This window comes from Bubalus bubalis, chromosome 10 (genome assembly GCF_019923935.1).
Source record: "Bubalus bubalis isolate 160015118507 breed Murrah chromosome 10, NDDB_SH_1, whole genome shotgun sequence".
Lineage (NCBI taxonomy): Eukaryota > Metazoa > Chordata > Mammalia > Artiodactyla > Bovidae > Bubalus > Bubalus bubalis.
In genome coordinates this window covers 6,579,937-6,600,235 of record NC_059166.1, presented here as the reverse complement: position 1 = coordinate 6,600,235, position 20,299 = coordinate 6,579,937, and the positions used below count along the sequence as shown (strand labels likewise).

At 41.8% G+C, this 20,299-nt stretch overlaps 1 protein-coding gene across 8 annotated transcripts in view; it reads right to left on the bottom strand.

Annotated features, from left to right (window-relative positions):
• Positions 1–20,299, bottom strand: part of PRKN (parkin RBR E3 ubiquitin protein ligase) — a 1,206,600-nt gene that overhangs the window by 562,257 nt on the left and 624,044 nt on the right. For all 8 annotated transcript variants that reach the window (XM_044924574.2, XM_044924575.2, XM_044924576.2 and 5 more), the window contains one exon: positions 10,441–10,556. In XM_044924574.2, coding sequence (XP_044780509.2) covers positions 10,441–10,556 — 116 coding nt within the window. The remainder of the gene's footprint in view (positions 1–10,440; positions 10,557–20,299) is intronic.

The following is a 20,299-nucleotide window of genomic DNA, read 5'->3' as shown; positions in this document are numbered from 1 at the left end:
GACCTCATAAAAGTAGTCAGGAGACTTCTGCTACAAGGCTTTTTGTCACTTATAGATTACAAATCCAGATTATTTACTGTGATTGTTGGTATCAGTTATTTTATTTTATGGTTTTGGAATAAATGCTTCCAACAGTAATATATTAAAAGCAGCAGTACATGTTAAGTTCATAAGATTCTAATACTAATGTCAATAAGCGGGGCCCTTCCCCAGCACCACGCAATGATCTGATACCAGCTGAATGACCTACAGTTCATATCTGACACTATGTACTAGGGATAGCATCAGATTCCAAGGTTAAGTGTACAAAACTCCTCCCTCCCTCCTCCAGAGGCAAGTCCAGGTTGTCACCTGGGATTCTGACCCACCGCTATAGATTGGAAGTCCCATGTCCCTCTCCTTGGGTTTCAATCCTTTACTACAATGGCTCGTGGAACTCAGTGAAATATTTTACTTGCTAAATAACTGGATTATTGTGAAAGGATAGCACTCAGAACAGGCAGGTGGAAGAGCTGTATAGGCAAGACATGTGGGAAACGCCATGTTGTTTGAGCACAACTCTCTCTAAATCTCCACATGTTCACCAGTGTGCAAGGCCTCTGAACCCCATTCTCTGGGGTCTTTATTGAAGCTTCAGTGTATAGGTACCATTGATTAAATCATAAGTTATTGGAGTTGAGCTCCATTTCCAGCCACTCTCCCCTCTCCAGAGATCTAGGGGTGAAACTGAAATTTCCCACCCTCTAATCACAAAGACTGGCTCCCCTGGAGAACAGTCTCCATCCTCACTTTCATCCCAAAATGACTTCCTTAACAGAGAGAAAGGCGCGATCGGTGCTCTCAGCACTTAAGCCATTTCAAAGGTTTTAGGAGCTCTGAAGGGGGACAGAAAACAAATAGAAATTTCTTATTATAAATCACAATATTACAGTATAGAATTTCTATTTCTCAAGAAAGTTCATCATGACTACAGAAGTTTCACAGGTCTTTGTAAGAGTTTCTATCTACCAGAGGGGTTTTTAAAATATCACTGACCAGACATAGACTGGAGAAACAAACCCGATGAAGAAGCATCAGCGTCTACTATAAAGTTATTATAAAAACACTATGCACAAAGAATTCAATTTCACACATGCAGCTCAGAAGGTACATTTATATGTGGTACATTTATATGTAAGCCAGTGAAGTGTGGCTTTTCATTTAGATCAAATGACTGTTCTGAATTAATTTACTCAGTTTTGATTCCAGGTTTTCCTGTGCATGTACCAAAAGTTAAGTGATAGCTGTCAGTGTTCGCTTGCCTAGCAGAAGAACTTCATATGGAGTTAAACTGAATAGTGTTCAGTCAATGTCATTGTATTGGAATGGACAAAAAGTTTGTTCAGGCTTTTCCGCATGATGTTATAGAAAAAGCTGAACCAACTTTTTGGCTAATCCAATATAATAAAAATGGAAAACCTCTTAAATCTAGTAATTGTTCAGTTTTTCTTTTCATTTAATTCATTGACTCAAAGTAAAGCATTTGGAAGTTTATTCTCTTGATAGTGAAATACCTGAATTTATTGTGAATTCTAGTGCAAATTCAGTTTAAAAGTTCCACGCTGAATATATTCTTTGTTTTTCACAGTGACAATATAAATATACTGATATATTTCAGTGAAATACACTATTATGGTTAAGAACAACGTCCTGACTAAAATTAGAAATCTGTGGAGCATGCTTGAAAGTAATCATGCGATGCGTTTAACTCATAACTCTGTTCAGCCAAGCTGTGATCTGCTACAAATCAACCCGGAAGCTGTAGTTGTCAAAATTTACAGTAACTGAACCACAAAAGAGCGACAAACCTGACCCTGGATCCAAAAGCGTCTCTGCCATCTGTCTGTGGCCCATTATCTGTCAGACTTTTAGGCAAGTTTCAGCCTTGACCCAACTACTGTATAAATCAAGCCTAGTGCCTACTGAAGGGTGGCAGAATATGCCAACCCCAAATATGCCACTTTGGCATAATTGAGCTGAAGCCAGTTGAGAGGGAACAGACATTAAGAACAACTCTCTGCTCTCCCTTATTTCCTTCAGCAGGACATACATTTGTAAAGGTAGCCACCACGCCGCGCCCCCCCACCCCACTCCTTATCAAGAAAGACATAAGTTAATCTACAGAGGTACCAGCCAAAAGGACCGTGTACTTAGTCGTGTCCAGCTCTTTGGGACCTCACAGACTGTAGTCCGCCAGGCTCCTCTGTCCATGGGATTTCCCCGGCAAGAATACTGAAGTGGAATCCATTTCAGAGGACTCTAAACATCAAACTTTACTATTTCTTATCATCCATTAGTTCCACCCTATATTTAATTTTCCACAATCTGCTGCCCCAAAAGTTCAATGTCCTTTTCCTTTGTCTTGTCACTGATCTACAAATTTATTGTTCTTTGGTTAAGAGGCTACAGAAACCCAAGTTCTAACCATCTGTTTGAGTTACTCATCTCTAGATACTCCCGTGTTGCGCGTGTTAATACATTTCTTTTTTTTTTTTCCCCTTCCTTGTTATTCTGTCTTTTGCCAGAAACCCAGATGGAAAACCTAGCAGAGGAGAGGGAAACTTTTTTTTCCTCTCCCATACAACCTGAGCAGTAATTCCTTTACAAGAGTCTTCCAAATTTCTTTGCATTTTGTTCAAAATCAGTCAGCAATATTTAATCAAAGTATTGAACTAATGAGTGTCCTAAACCTTCAGCTTTTGAAGCGCTAAGTAACTATAAATCACTGAAAAATGTTTGCAAGAAGACATTGAAACTAATCCCTATAAAAGTGGGGTGGAGGACCGATCTGAGAACTCAAATGATACACGGGATTTCCATTCTGAAATCTGTAACTAAATTTTTGGAATATTTATATTGGTAGGAAGAGTCAGGGCAACTCCTATTTTTAATTAGTGATTTTTATATTGATATTACAAAGAAGTGGAATTGAGAAAACTGATTCTGCTGTAGTGTGGTAGAACTTTCAAAATATGTACAAATAAAAATATTTGGCAAGCTCTGTTCTGTAAAAATGCTTGTCAAAGAAAAGTTCTCTGAGTGAAGCAAAAAACAGTACTTAATATTCTGTCAGGAATACTTGCCCATTTTAATTAAAATGTTAGAATTGAGATTACTTTATCAAAATTTTCTTGGAGCTTGCTACAAGCGGAGGTAATTTTCTCAGTTACAAATTATGATCTGTAGAGAAACATCCATTGGAGGTGTTAATGATTTTAAATGTTTCACTCACACTACAACTTTGAAGGAAACTGCAGGCAGCCCTATTTTTTTTCGGTTAAAAAAAATACAAACATATATTTTAAACAAAATGTCTCAGGAGGAGGAACCAGATGGAGCCAGATGGAGACCAGCAAGGACAACACCAGGTGTCGGGCTTTGGCTTCAGGGTCAAGGTCCTTTCCAGGGTGACATGCAAGGGAGAAGCACCTCAGCAGAGCAGGCGGTGTCCAGCTCTAGCTGGCTGGGTGTTAGACAACAGGGAATGGGTTAATCGGTGCACGCCCTACCTACACGCATACAAATTGTATCACGCATTTTTAAGATGCTGTCTTGGCCAAGTGAAAAAGTGAGTAGGAAATCTTGGTCTAAAGAAATAAGTTCCGGTCCCTGTTTCCCTGTAGTTACACTAAGGATGCGTGGTCAAGTTCTGCCTCGCCTCGATGCATCCACCTCCACCACACCTTTCAGCTGCAAGCCTGTGCCGCTGGCATCTGCTCTCCCTTCCCCCCTTAAAAACATGCTTTTCTCAGCCTGAAGCAGTTCCCTGAGTCACAGACGGGCTCAATGAGTATCAGTGGAATGAACAGCTTGATGGGTTTTCAAGTTCTCTCTTTAAGACAGGAGGTGCTAAAGATTATAGATGCCAGAATAAAACTGCTTTGCCAGTGGTATTGATATTACAGGATGCTGGCATCTGTGTGCACACTTCTGCACATCGATGGGTACGTATCAGGACTGCACGGGAAGTAGCCCTCAGTGTTGTGAAAATCCACAGGTAGACCTAAAAACCCTTGAAATCCCATTCCCAGTGCACCTGAGATATAGGATTGGAGGCCATGTTTTCTTTGATGTAGAACTGATCACATTAACAAGAGACAGACTGAACACATCATGAATTACTTCACTAAATAGCTTGTCTGAACTCCAGGTTATTGAGACTCTTGCTTATTTGGCTGCAAGACAACCTGTGAAGCCATCAAGAACAAATCTGCAAATTGTTATTGTTTAGTCACTAAGCCATGTCCAACTCTTTGCGACCCCACGGACTGTAGCCCGCCAGGCTCCTCTGACCATGGGATTTCTCCACAAATACTGGAGGGGGTTGCCATTTCCTTCTCCAGGGGATGGCGGAAAATACTAATTCTAAACATCATGGGAAACATGATGCTTGTAGAGAGTGAGGTAGATTGCATCACTGTTTACCACTAAAAAATATTGCAGAATATAGATGCTATTTGCAATAGACATAATTTCTTTCCCTCACCGAGTTTATAATCAATTGCTAATTATGAGGATAAAGTTGCAATAAAAAACAAATGCACAAGTCACAATATTTTTCTAAGCAAAATTAGCTCTGTAAAGACTCTGTGGGCATTTATTTCTAAGAGAGTTGGACTTAAACATAAGGCTCGGCTGTCACCAAAGTCCTAGTGAGGGCACTTGGATGCTGTGGGAATACGGCCGCTTCTTAACATCCACCATCAGAAAATGAACTGCTTAAAATCCAGACGGTTACAACATGCAAGGTTGACCTTAACGGGTACAAAATTGGTCCAGGAGGATTTGCAATATTGTCCTACTAACGCCAGTGGGGGCTGCTGTGCGCCCGCAGTGACAGTTAAATGAGAAGGTGAGGCTTGTGAATTTCATGCCCAAGCACCTGTAACGTTTCCAGGAAACCCCGCTGATGCAGCCACTTGGATCTGAAATCTACAGGGTTCGCCGCGGGAGAAATGAAGGTCACTGACTGACATTAAAACTGACATGGCTCACATTTCAAAGCCTCAGCGTTGATAAAATACTTCTTCTGTTTTTATAAGTAACTGACCCCAAACAGTATGGCTGAGTTAATCTCTCTCCTATGAGTAGGACTTTGAAACTTGATTTTCTCCCTTATATCTAGTAGTGCCTTAAAACTCTCTATTGATTTTTGATTAACTTATCTTATCTAATTTAGTTTTGGAAAGTTCCATTAGATACAGAAGGGATTTTTAAAAGTAGAGTGTTCCATATAAAAAGAACTTGTTTTCTGTCTGTTGCACTGCATAAAATGGATTTACTTTAATTCAGACCAGCAAATATTTATGAAAACCTATTGAATGCAAAGACTTATGCAGGACATTGTCGCTCTGGTCACATCTGCACATCAGTCAAGCTTGGACTGATCCTTCACGCAGCCTAGAACTTACAGCAAAGAGGCAGGTATACAGCTGATTTCTTCAACTCTTTAAAGAGTTGGTTTTTAAACTGTCTTTGGATCTCGCTTTATTGCTAGTAGCTTCCTTTTCACATGCAAACCTACTTTCCATCTTCACTAGGTAGCTTGCCTTTTTCTGTCCAGTGAGAATTGCATACATGAAGAAGATAAGGTGTGATAAGAGGAAAACATGTCGACCACACAGGTCTTGGTGGGTAGGCTGCTACAACCAGTTCCTCGTGGTAAGACTGCATGCAATTTTTAAAACACCTTAGCTTCAACTTCTTCATATGTAAGAAAGATAGACATTCAAATAATTTGAAATTAATTTAAGTAAAGAGTTAAAGTTCATTAAGCACCATGTTTGAATTTCAAAGGAGGCAATGAAATTACCGTTATGGAAGGTTATGCCCACACAAAGGAGTCTCCTTTCTTAAAGGGTGCAGGGTAGAAAGATTTATTCTCCCTCAAGACTGGATCAGACTGAGGTGTGCACACTTTTTCAGCCAAGAGTGACTCAGCCCTAATGCAGACAGATCTTACTCCCACGGGGTCTGAGCACTGTGTGAGGTAGCCTGTTTTGAGTTTAAGACACATCTTTGAAGTTTTCTCTTTCATCTTAAAAAGTTCTTAGATATTCCATTCTACTGTAGAATGTGCTCCTGCTTATTGTAATATCAATTTGGTATTCTGACTTACCTTCCTCTAGAATGCTACGTAAAATGAACACTCCAAGATACTCCCACACTTAAAAGAAAGAATTCTTGTTCCTGGCATGTGACATTACCTATGAGTATATATACTATTTGGGTCAAATAGGAGAAATACATAGGTCTTCAAGGTCAGAGAAGATCACTGCTGTTATCTCTCTCTCTCTCTCTCTCTCTCTCTCTCACACACACACACACACACACACACACACACACACACTACACACACATAATGTCAAGGATTTTTCCATTACAGAGACAAAAACCACTTACGGAAAAAGACCATGTTAAAGATTTCAGTAAAATTCCATGTGATTTTAGTCTGTAATCTCTCATAATGCTCTTCAGAGACTGATGACTAGACAAAATCGTAAGTTCCTGTCTGACACCAAAAAGTCAAGAAAGAATTAAGCTGATAGAATATAGTCCTTGGTGCCTCAGACAGTAAACAATCTGCCTGCAATGTGGGAGATCTGGGTTTAATCCCTGGGTTGGGAAGATCCAGTGGAGGAGGGCATGGCAACCCATTCCAGGACTCTTGCTTGGAGAATCCCCATGGACAGACGAGCCTGGTGTGCTGCAGTCCATGGGATTGAAAAGAGTTGGACGTGACTGAGCAACTAATACTTAGTCCACAGCAACATAAAAGGAACTTCTACATTAATTCTAAATCATAAAAGAAATGCCCAAGTGTAGCCAAAATTAAAATGTAAATTGACAAGAGATTAGACAAGATATGCATTCAAGGGGACCATAACCAAGATACCAATTTCTCATCTCTGTTAAATGAATCAATGAATTCATACCAAAATACTGTCAAGTGACAGTCAAATCACTCTCCCCGAGAAACACCAAGAACAAGTATAAAAAGACTTTCAGATAAACCTTTACTGATCTCCAAGCCCAAGTAAATCTTTTAAGTGTGCAATCCAAGGTATTGCTTCAATAGGCTACATGAACCATAAGACAAATTTGAAAGCAAGAAAACTGTAAAAAAAAAAAAAAAAAAAAAAAAATATATATATATATGTGTATATATATATATCTCAAACAACAATGGCATCAAAAACATAAATCTTTGTGGGAAGAGTTGAGGAAAATAACAAAGTAGCAGTGCTTCTTAGATTTAATGTCCTACTGGGAACTGGACTTTAGAACATGTTTCTGGAAGGTTAAATTTTGACTATAAACGTGGTTCTTTTTTGCTTTGTCTTCAGCTTTGTAAACTGAGGACTAATGAATAAAGGTGAAAAGAAGCATGGGAATGCAGCAGGTGGTCTTAGAAGAAGCAAAGAAAAGGAAACAGGGTGGTGAATTTTTTTTTTTGTTTTTGCCAAAAGATATCATGGTAATAATTTTTTTCTATTTTGTATATTTCCAATTTTATATTTTTAAAATTTAAGAAGACTCCTTTTATAATGTAAGATTCAAGGTGCAGAAATACTGCATTCCTCTGGGAGCACCGGGTATCACAGTAAGCCCAGCCTTGGGGGAAGCGCAGGGACTGAAACCGCCCCCCTGGCCGGGCAGCACAGTAACCATCTGCATGAGCTGTTTTACCACAGAAGGTCCTGGGAAGGAACAGGGAACAAATAAGCCTCCACCAACCCGAAGAGTTCGGGAAAGGTCAAAAGGAGACACCACATGTCCGACCACCTCCCAGAATCCTTCTCTCCAGCGTCCATCTTGGCTGAACAAGACATGCACCACCAGGAAGGGCTCCGAGTCAGAAGGATGGGCTAAAGACACCCCGGAGACTAATCCCATCACCATAAAGCCCGAGACCTTAAGCCATGGGGCAGAGCTGTTCTCCTGGGTTCCCTTACCCTCCTGCTCTCCACCCAGGCGCCCTTTCCCAATAAAATTGCTTGCTTTCTCAGCACGTGTGTTTCCTCAGACAATTCATTCCCGAGTGTTAGTCAAGAGCCCAGTTTCGGGCCCTGGAAGGGGCCCCCCTTCCTGCAACACCAAGATACACATACTGGTTTGGGAAGGAACAAACCTCTCACTTTGGCATTGCCAGTGTCATTTTTATTTGGCTGAATATTGTTATTTCTGAGTCCAGGTAGGGCATCCAGAAATGTGTTGAACCTTTTTGCTGTAATTGCTATAGGGGGTACTTAACAATAGAGCTGCTCTACCTTCAAGTGCTATAATTTCTTTTCTTGGCTCAAGTCTTTGCCTTTTGTTCAATTCACTGTTTTTAACTCCTAAGCCTAAGACTGATAAAACTGATAACCTTGAGTGGAGGAAGATCAAGACACTATTTTAAATAAGTACAGGTCACTGCAGAGCTGGGCAGCAGATGGGAACGTGCGGGTTCACATGGAACCTCAGGAGGTTTTAACCCATGAATAGTTCACTCTGTTCTTTAAGAGAGAGGAAAATATTTTACGTACATTATTTTATAAACTCAAAAGATACAAATCAGGTACCTGAATTAAAACTTAAGCCTAACATCTGGAAATGAATAGCACATTTATCTTATACATTTTTCTACATATCGCAGCCACATATGTGTCATCTGGAAAGCAGGATCATTGAAAACCTCATTTTTTATTTCTACATTTGGCAGAAGACAGAACCATAAACAAGCACTTTTTCAAATAATACTATCGATTTATAAGCTGTGAACAAGGATTATTCCTACCTTTTGCAGTTCTTCAGAATCAGTCAGAGCCTTATAGATTACCTACTTTGATTCCTGGATTTTATAAGGAAGCTGAAGGCTTAATAGATTGTTACATTGCTAAGGTCAAAAGTTAGCTTAGTGACATTGGAGTTCATTGAAAATAAGTTATTTTACACTTGCAAAGCTTTTTTTTTTTTTTTAATGGGGAATATCATTAAGAAGGTAGATGGAAGATGTCAATCTCTTTTTATACAAAAGTACATGTTTATAAGCACAAAAATAAATAAAATTATTATTTTGTTACCAATTGTCTACAATCTATTTCAGAGGATAGAAGCAGGATAAACGCTTCCTAATTCATTCTAGGAGGCCAGCATTACCTTAATACCAAACCAGACAAAAGACAATTCGAGAAAACTACAGATCAATATCTCTCATGAACACAAAAGCAAAAATCCTTGACAAAATATACCAAATCGAATCCAAAAATGTATAAAAAAAGTATCAGACACAATGACCAAGTGGGATTTATCCTAGGTTTACAAGGCAGATTCAACACTGAAAAATGAATTAATGTAATTCATTACATCAACAGACTAAAAAAGAGAAATCACATGATGATACCAATAGATACAGAAAAAAAAAACATCTGACAACGTCTCAAACACGTTCATGATAAAAATGGTCAGTAAACGAGGATCAGAAGAGGACTTCCTCAACCTAAAATTCTATCAACAAAATATCTGTTACTGATGTCATATCTAATGGCAAGAAACTTGAACTTTCCCACTAACATCAGGTACAAGAAAAGGACGTGCTCTCTTACTATTCCTTTCAGTATTGTACTGCAAGTACTAACTGAATAAGGCAACAAGGCAAGGAAAGGGCATAAAATAAATATATTGGGAAAGAAGACATAAAACTGTCTTTGCTCACAAATGACAAGATCATCTAGGCAGAAAATCCAAGAGAATCAACCAAAAAAACCCTAGAAATAATAAGCACTTATAGCAAGGTTGCAAGGTCCAAGGTTAACATGCAAAAGTCAATTTCCATCCTACATAGCAACAACGAATATGTGCGCTTTGACATAAAAACACAATGCCATTTACATTAGCAGTTGAAAACTGAAGTACTCAGGCATAAATCTAACAAAATATACAATAAGACTTACATGAGGAAAACTACAAAACTCTGATAAATGAAACCAAAGAGGAACTGAATAAATGGAGGTATTCCATGTTTGTGGATATAAAAATTCAACATTATCAAGATGTGGGTTCTTCCCAAATCGATGCACACATGCAACACAATCTCAGTCAAAAGCCCGATATTCTTTTACGGACGTCAACAAACTGATTTTAAAGTTTAGATGCAGAAGAAATGACCAAAAATAGTCAAAACAGTACTGAATGAAAAAACAAAGCTGGGGAACTGACATTACCTGACTTCAACTTAACGATGAAGCTACATTAATTAAGTCAGTACCGTGCTGGTGAAAGAACAAACATAGAGATCAGTGGGACAGAATAAAAAGCCCAGAAGCAGACCCTGTGAATGCACTCAACTGGTTTTTGGCAAAAGAGCAACGGCAATATAATGGAGCAGATCTCCTCTGTTCCGAGTTTTCAGATCCTTACCTGATGTCCGTACACGTTATGCAGCTGATGTCTCGACTGTTTGTTGTGATCAGGTTCAAAGCTACTGATGTTTCCTTGTCAGAGGTCGGGTGTGCTCCACATTTAAAGAAAAACTCCTGAAAGAATGAGAAATATGATCACAGACATGGAATCCAGCCAGCCATGCCCCCCCAAACATGTTCACAGTCAAGAATCTCTTCAGGAGAAGAAGAGTATCATCAGATTATAGATGAGTCTGAAATAAGACAACATCCACACTTTCGAGGGAAACTAATGCCCTTGGAAGCAACAGTTAGAACTGGTCATGGAACAACAGACTGGTTCCAGATCGGGAAAGGAGTACGTCAAGGCTGTATATTGTCACCCTGCTTATTTAACTTATATGCAGAGTACATCATGAGAAGCGCTGGGCTGGAGGAAGCACAAAGCTGGAATCAAGATTGCTGGGAGAAATATCAATCACCTCAGATATGCAGATGACACCACCCTTATGGCAGAGAGTGAAGAGGAACTAAAAAGCCTCTTGATGAAAGTGAAAGAGGAGAGGGAAAAGTTGGCTTAAAGCTCAACATGCAGAAAACGAAGATCATGGCATCTGGTCCAATCACTTCATGGGAAATAGATGGGGAAACAGTGTCAGACTTTATTTTTGGGGGCTCCAAAATCACTGCAGATGGTGACTGCAGCCATGAAATTAAAAGACGCTTACTCCTTGGAAGGAAAGTTATGACCAACCTAGATAGTTTATTGAAAAGCAGAGACATTACTTTGCCAACACAGGTCCATCTAGTCAAGGCTATGGTTTTTCCAGTGGTCATGTATGGATGTGAGAGTTGGACTGTGAAGAAAGCTGAGCACTGAAGAATTGATGCTTTTGAACTGTGTGTTGGAGAAGACTCTTGGGAGTCCCTTGGACTGCAAGGAGATCCAACCAGTCCATTCTGAAGGAGATCAGCCCTGGGATTTCTTTGGAAGGAATGATGCTAAAGCTGAAACTCCATTACTTTGGCCACCTCATGCAAAGAGTTGACTCATTGGAAAAGACTCTGATGATGGGAGGGATTGAGGGCGGGAGGAGAAGGGGACGACAGAGGATGAGATGGCTGGATGGCATCACCGACTCGATGGATATTACTCTGAGTGATCTCTGGGAGTTGGTGATGGACAGGGAGGCCTGGCATGCTGCGATTCATGGGGTTGCAAAGAGTCGGACACGACTGAACTGAACTGAATGCCCTTGGGGCAAACTATTCAACAAGCCCCCTTTTTAAGAAGGTTCCAAGTGTCTGCTAGCCTCTCTGTCTTTTTCTTTTTCAACCAAGGAGTTGTGGGAGCACTCTGGGCCCCCTGCTCACCTCTCGATGATAAGTGAGTCTGGAAGAATAACACAGTGTGGATGGAGGAGGAAGCCTACAGTACATCTCAACAATGAGAAAGAGGAGACCCTGAGCCATGAAATGATTGGTCCAAAGTCAAACAGTCAGAGGTGAAAGCAGGAAGCAACCCAGGTTTCCTAAAGGGAAATCCAGTGCTTTTCTACAGGGTCCCCTCACAGCTGGTCAGTGAGAAGCAAGAATATAGTGCCAGGTAAGAAATATAGGGACTCCAACTATTGATAAGCATGCATGTATTATAGACAGAGGATGAGATGGTTGGATGGCATCACCGACTCAACAGACATGAGTTTGAGCAAGCTCTGGGAGTGGGTGATGGACAGGGAAGCCTGGCATGGTGCAGTCCATGGGGTTGCAAAGAGTCGGACACGACTGAGAGACTGAACTGTAGACTTAGGGAGAGGCGGAGTGTACCTCTCCGCAGCCTGACTTATAGTCTGCCCCTCGTTCTGCACCCTTCAGCATCCCAGAATTCCCTGAGAGTCTCACCTGCCCCCTCCCTTTGTCAGGTAGCTAGGAATGTTCTAAACCCAGGCCTCTTTTCATCTTAGTTCATTTCTCAGCCCTGTCCTGCCACATACTCCTTTATCTTAGCTGCTCATGTAAGTCACATCCTTGTTTATTTTTGGCCGCATACACCCTGATGCTGGGAAAGCCTGAGGGCAGAAGGAGAAGAGGGCATCAGAGGCTGGGATGGTTGGATGGTATCACTGATGCACTGGACTAGCACTTGGGCAAACTCTGGGAGATGGTGAGGGAAAAGGATGCCTGGTGTGCTGCAGTCCATGGGGTCGCAGACAGTCAAACAAAACTGGGCAACTGAACAACAAAACTTCATTGCGTCTTAGTCCCCTGACCAGACCGGAGACTGAATCCAGCTATCGACAGTGAGCATGCAGAGTCTTGACCACTAGAGTACCAGGGAATTCCCAATTCACATTCTTTTTTACTGTCTTATTTTTCCAACTGTTTTTCTATTTGTTTGCATAGCCCCTCTTCCCCCGCCCCTCACACACCAAGGTGGTGGGCCAATAAATACTGTGCTTCTTGTCAAACAGTACGCACACCGTCCATGGTAATAATACCATGAAACTAAATTTTCTGCCACAACAAAAATTCCATACAAATGTAACAAAGGGTGACAGAAGAACTCTTGCATGTACACTTAATCCTCAGTTCCATTTGTGTATCACTACTTGTATATAGAAAGCATTTTTCTTTAAACATTAGGCCTGGTGTCAGTGAACTTTATTAAAGCACCACATATTAAAGGTGTTCAGCCTTGCCAGCCATATGGTCCTTGTTGCACTGCTCAACTCCGAATTATTGTCTAAAAACAGCCATGGAACATATGCAAATGAATGGATGTATCTGTATCCTAATAAAACTTTATTTACAAAAGTATTTATCAAACTGAATTTTGCCCACAGGCATGGACTGACACTTTCACCTTGAGCTTCCCAAATGGCACTAGTGGTTAAAAATACACACACACACACACAGAAATACCATCTGCCAATGCAGGAAATATAAAAAAATTCAGGTTCAATCCCTGGGTCAGGAAGATCCCCTGGAGGAGGGCATAGCAACCCACTCCAGTATTCTTGCCTGGAGAGCCCTATGGACAGAGGAGCCTGGCTATGGTCCATAGGGTCACAAAGAGTCAGTAACAGCTGAAGGGACTTAACATGCATGCATAGATTGTCCACATCTGCAGTGGACCTTGAAATATTTATGGGCTGTCTTATATACATTTGTATCCTAACAGTGGATGGCAAAGGACAAGCAATTAGATATATTTTCTTAAAAAAAAAAAATCCGTAGATTTATTTAATGAATGCCACCAATGTTTCTTTATACATTCGACATCATCACTCTTAAACTGTCTTTTCCCTACTTGCAACCAAACTAAGGGCTCCCCTGGAGGCTCAGTGGTAAAAAATCCCCCTGTAATGCAGGAGATGCGGGTTCAATTCCTGGGTCAGGAAAATTCCCTGGAGAAGGAAACGGCAACCCACTCCAGTATTCTTGCCTGGAGAATCCCATGGGCAGAGGAGCCTGGCGGTCACATACATGGGGTCACAAACAGTGCGTGGGGTCACAAACAGTAGAACAAGACTTCACAGCTAAACAACAACAAACCAAACTGACCTCTTCCTCCTCTGACCACAGATGCAGTGCGCCACACCGGTGGGTGTCTAAGTCCAACTTACATCAGAATCATCTGGGAGGCTTGTTAAGCTCGACTTTGCAGGGACCCACCCCAGATGTTCTGACACCGGGCTTAGGATCTGCATTTCCAGCGAGTTGCCAGGTGACGCTGTCCCTACAGCTCTGGGGACCACACTTCTGAGAACTACTGAGTTAGAGCAGCATTAGAGGTCAAGGGAGTAAAGGACTTATTCTTTCAGAAAACAAGGGCTGTAACAAGCTCGCTTAGCACATCTGAAAATAATGGCACATCTCAGGTAAAATGGGTTACTCTTCAAAAATCTGGAGGGTTTCCCTGTGCAGAGAAATGTCCCCAAGCCCGGAATTTGGAGCCCAGGATGTTTTTAAGAATAAGTGCCTTATCAATTTCAGGTGGTATAGGTCAGCCAGAACCAGCCCCCCCCAACCCCCCGCCCAGGGCAAGTGACAGAGTGGCCGACCCCCAGCCTGCAGTCCGCAGCCCCAGTGATGCAACTGAGCCAGCAGCGCCGCTGTGCTGATGGACGAGCGGCTGGTGGGAGCCCGCTCAGGTGTGTTTGCGGGGTCCTGCATGGCTTCTCCAAAGCAGCATGGAAACCATACTGATTGTTCTTGCTTTCTCTCTTAACATGGAAGGCCATCCTTTTCACTCCATTTTTTTTTTTTTTTTTGGAAATGATATGAATCCTTCAAAGGTCAGTTCAAGGGTTTTATGGAAGAGAGTTAAGGCCAAACTTGACTATCAAAACAAGAAGGCTGGAGGACATGACTGATCCTTCTGAAATAGACTGCTTTTGCAGACCTGAAAAAAAACCCTCACTCATAACGAAAAGTAATACCTCCAGAATAGCTGAGTTGGCTGGCCTATTGAGGAAGTATTTCACATACAGATAAATAGATAGAATTTATATTTTTTCTTAGGTTGCAGAAAGCTACTGGTAGACATTCAGCTAACAAATCACAAACTGCTCTAACACTAGATAAAACTCCTCCAGATAAAAGTCAAAATCCTTTTTACTGGAGGGAGGAATTTTACAATCAATGGTTTAATAAGTAACAAATTTCCGAAAATACCAGAAATTCATATAGCATGACAGAATTAAAATACAGATTAACAACTGTGTATATTAAATATGTATCAGTGAATTTCAGTGCTAGTCTATGCCAATTTTTATGGAAGGAGGTTCTTCACCAGTGCCAGAGTAGCTAAACTGGTGGAGCGGCCAAGATTTCACCCAGCTTGCAAGCTAACTGGCTAGCCTGCCACCGCCTCATGGATGTGGCAAGGAGACACAAGCCCCCTGGGTTGGAGCCCTGGCAGAATGATGTACAGGCGTCATGATTCTGTCAGTTCCTCTGCATCCCAGTTCCCAGGAGACGAAGTGTCCAGGCCAAGCTACACGCTATGCATGCTGGGTTTCTGGAACACAGCTGGGGACCCTGAGCTTAGGACACGTAGATCTTTTAGAAGGATGTAAGCCGACCTTTCCTTTGTTCTGAAGGGAGACGCTGTCTTTATCATACTGAAAGCAAGCACGTCCACATTTTACTTTAGAGAGAGAGACTAGACTACCATTTTCTAGGTCATTTGCTCTACAATTTCCTTGCAAAGATAGTCTAAAAAAAAAGATAGTTAGTGCTTCCCTCACAAGACATGCAGAAACTTGAGAGACCCTGGAGAAGTGTCTTCCAATAGTAATAACCCCTTTCCCACAGACTAATCAGCAGAACGGTCTGGTCATTTCCCATCCTACACAATCAATGGATTAGCATTCTCAATACCCTTCTGATATTTGCAGGCTGTATTCAACACACACAGGAAAAGAGCAAAACAATCAGAAGCAAGAAGCGTGTTGAAAAGTTCTACCTTGGGTATTTCAGCTTGCTTATGTAAGGCTGTCATCTCACATGATGACTACATGATTCTTTTGGAGCAATTCTGCTTTTCTGGGATGTTTATTTTCTCTTGATTTTTCAGATTAAAATATTAAGAACGCCAATGTCAGAAAAGCATCCTAGCCAGAGTCCACGCAGTGTGGTCAGAACACTGACGCCACTGTGAGATCTGGTCACCATCTGAGCCCCGTGGGAACCCAGAAAACAGCTCAGTCTGGGCCAGGTGGACAGTAGTTATGCCCCACGGCCTGGCTGCTTGAGGTGGCCATACTCCAGTTTCAGTGGGTGTGGGTTTGCCAAGCCAAGTTGCTCCTTTGTCGCCCTGGGTACAACAGTCCCCTGTGGGTGCATCAGAGAAACATTCTTGTTCACTGGGCCAGGGCAGCGGCGGGGGCATCTGTCAATTCTAGTGAAGGCAATATACGATCCTTAACTGAGGGTAGGACTTCCCAGGTGGTGTGGTGGTAAAGAATCGGCCCACCAATGCAGGAGATGAAAGAGACGCAGGTTAGATCCCTGGGTCGGGAAGATGTCCTGGAGGAGGAAAGTGCAAACCACTCCAATATTCTTGCCTGGCAAATCCCACGGACAGAGAAGCCTGGTGGTCCATGGGGTTGTAAGAGTTGGACACGACTTAGCAACTGAGCACATAGACACCTGTGGGTAAATAAAGAATCTCAGAGGGACCCACCCATCCATCTTCCACAAATGCCAGCTCACAGGTAAACCAGCTACAAAAAGACAAGAAAGAAAGCTAAATATAGCAAATCCTGTTAAATTAAATGGATTCTTCCACCTAACCAGGAGCTGTAGCTCCTATTGGCTGGCTCACATGGATCCATATACTCAATTCTGGGAAGCCCTAATTAGCGAAGGAACCAAAATCTGACAGCAGCTGGCCAGGTTGTTTTCTTTTTTCCCTCCCAAAAGATGGTGTAAACTATATTTAAAGGATGACAAAAATAATCCCATAATAAGACCTTAAAAAAATGTGCTTGGATTTATAATGTGGACCCTGTTAAATGCTGTAAGTATGAATAAGCTGCTTTTCACTTTAATAATACTGAATAGAAAATTAAAAATCTAACAGTTATATTCTTTAAGTTCTTAGAAACATACCTTTCTGCCCTTAATGTGGACAAGGCTCTGATCCCTTCCTTCCACGCTCACTGAGTTCTCACCTTTTATCAGTACCCACCCATCCTTTCCTTCAGATCCTAGAGGCGAAGCCCTCTGACTGAATGAGACCCACAAAAAGCAATGATACACCAAGGGAAAGACCTCATGAACAGTTCAACTGTTAGAAGCTACCTCTTCCTTCTCACTCCAGTTTGCCACCCGACTCAAGACATCACCAGTGTCTCTAACAGACAAGCGGGAAAATGAAAAATAAATGAAACAAATAAATAATCCAGAAAATCTGAATTAGGTTAAAACCAAGAACTCAGTTTATAAAAACGTACAGAATCCAAAGTTTAAACTCCAAACACAAATATCTTCCAAATTTCTATAAAAATGGCTTATAACTAACCACCGAGAAGCTCTGTTTATCTCAAACACGATCCAGTTTCACAAAACTGAAAACCAGCAGTGAGACCTGACTTCTTCCCTCACGAACCTTCAAATAACTTTTATGGAACTTCCTCTAGCTAACAATTTTAAGAGATATTGCTTAACAATTACAAAGAGTTAAATCCCTGGTTAGTCTCCAACTCCTTAGTGACCATGTCCAAGGCCACATGCCTCTCTCTTGATAAAAGGGGCACACGATTTCCAGGAAGGTGGCAGTAGCTCTACACTTTGCACTAAGCAAGTAACTGGCCATGTGCGCAGGTCAGGGTCAAGTCAGGGGCGCAGGACCCACGCCAGGTATTTCAACAGAGAATTTAAAGCTAAGGTCTAGTTGCAAACATGGTGGAAACTCCCCAAAGAGCTAAACTGGGGTAGAAAGCTCCTTGACATTAGCAGCGTTAGGGCAGTGCTCCAATCTGCTGGGGTTGGGGGGATGGGGCAGCGGGGGCCGGGCGGGGAGACACAGTGGCTGGGCTGCCTGGTGGGGGCTAGGAGGATGACTGAGACGCAGCCCCTCCAAGTGGTGCCTCCCGGAGATGAAGGGAGACACCTCCCAGCTCTGCCCTCTCTCCACCCTCCTGTCTTCCCCCCAGGCTGTGCTTGGGGACAGTCTGCCTGAAGCAGGCACAGGGGTCTGGGAGCTGGGGTTCGCCTGGCCAGCCCACGGGCCAGCAGAAGCGGAAGGCAGGTGGACCTCAACACCACCGATGGCCGTGGGTGCACTGTCAGGAGGCCAAGTCAGTCGGCCAAGTCCAAAGTCCTCAACACTGCCTCCGCGTTAGTGCGGACACATATAATTAGCCTCCAGAAAGGAAGAAAATGATGCATTCAGATGGGCTCTGGAAAAGGTACTAAATAAAGGTGCATAAATAATTACTCTGCCTATTCACTGCGTTCAAGCTCAGATAAACCTGTCAAAAGATGACCTCCCAAATTTTTGACAAAGAGGAATTGAGGACACAGGCATTTTCATTTAGAAAACTAGTAATAAGCATCTGCATCAAAGAGGTCCTCACAGTTACCAAGTTTTTACAGACAAGACGTCACTCAGAATTAACCTAAATGTCTCTCACAGGCCTAGAAGTTCCGTCTATGGCCAACAACAAAGAAATATTATCCCTAATCTCTCTCTTCTCAGCCTGCTGGCTCAAACGGCTCCTTCCTGGGGTTATTTTCAGATTCTTTTGTAAGAAGCAACTGCTAGTTTTAAGTCTCATTATCCATTTAAAAACCTCATGACTGATGTTAATACTATAGCTTTAATTTTCTCTAAGCTAAGACATGACAGACACAGCCTAATTACCACACGCTGGCCCATACGAGAAAGGCAGAGGCATCAGCCCAGGACCTGGGCGCCTGTGCCTTTATTGGTGAGTCTCAGTTTTCATGTTGACCTGTTAGACTCGCTGTGTATCATGTAAACCCAGGAAGTAATTATATAGGCTTGGATATAAAATAACTCTGCCACTCGTTAGACTGGATAAGACCTGTAGATTTTACTAATTTAATGGTACCAGTTTGTAAAGTTAGGTGACACCTAATTAAACAAATAAAATCTTGAAAGTTAATGAGGGATCATGTTCAATGATAAGTTTGTTTTCTCTTAATTTAAGGTGATAACAAAACCTCTAGATGATGTGTAAAGTTTATCAGGAGGAAAGAAAATCAATAGACTCCCACAAAAAGCAAAACCATGTCAGAGCTCTGCTGAGAAGGTCAGGCGCTGCCTATGAGACTCACTGCTACTGCTGCTGCTGCTAAGTCGCTTCAGTCGTGTCTGACTCTGTGCGACCCCATAGACGGCAGCCCACCAGGCTCCCCTGTCCCTGGGATTCTCCAGGCAAGAACACTGGAATGGGTTGCCACTTCCTTCTCCAATGCGTGAAAGCAAAGAGTGAAAGTGAAGTCGCTCAGTCGTGTCCGACTCTTAGAGACCCCATGGACTGTAGCCCATCAGGCTCCTCCATCCATGGGATTTTCCAGGCAAGAGTGCTGGAGTGGGGTGCCATTGCCTTCTCCGATGAGACTCACAGCCCCGGCCAAAGCCGTAATGGAGGCGTTCTGCCTCCACCAAGGCAGCGTGTCCTTTGCTGAAAACAAACAGATGAGGTGCGTGTAAACAAGCAGGCACGTGTGGAAGGGCACACGTGAGACGTGCCCCGCTGTCATAAGCAGGACAAAGTCTTAAATGTGAAGTCAGCGGCTCCATTCCTTCTCTGCAAACGGGTTCAAGAGTGTCATTTTTCTAGATTCCATATATATGCATTAATAGACTATATTTGCTGTTTTCTTTCTTACTTCACTCTGTTTAACAAGCGCTAGGTTCATCTCATTACAACTGACTCAAATTATGACTGATTTGCGTTGTGGTGCAACAGAAACCAACACAATATTGTAAAGCAATTTTCTTCCAATTAAAAATATTTTTTTAAAAATGTGAATTCAACAAGCACACACTGTGTCAGGCCCAAGGGCACTGCCATTTTAATTTCAATACAGCTATTGTTATATTCCAAAAGTATTTTAAAAATTTTATAACCCAAGTTAGAAGTATAAATCAGGTCGGATACCTAGCCCAATGTATAAAATAAAAATGAAATTTCTAAAATCCCAATGGCTCTTAAAAAACTTTAAGTTTCTTTAAATTTTCCATTAAACTATATTATGGCAAAACTGACATGAACTGGCAAGACTTTATTTCTAGTCTATATTTATCCAACCTAGTATGACTATTCATGTATCTCACTTCAAAATTAATATTTTAAAAAAAAAACATGACAAGGATAGACATTCATTTCAGAGTTCAA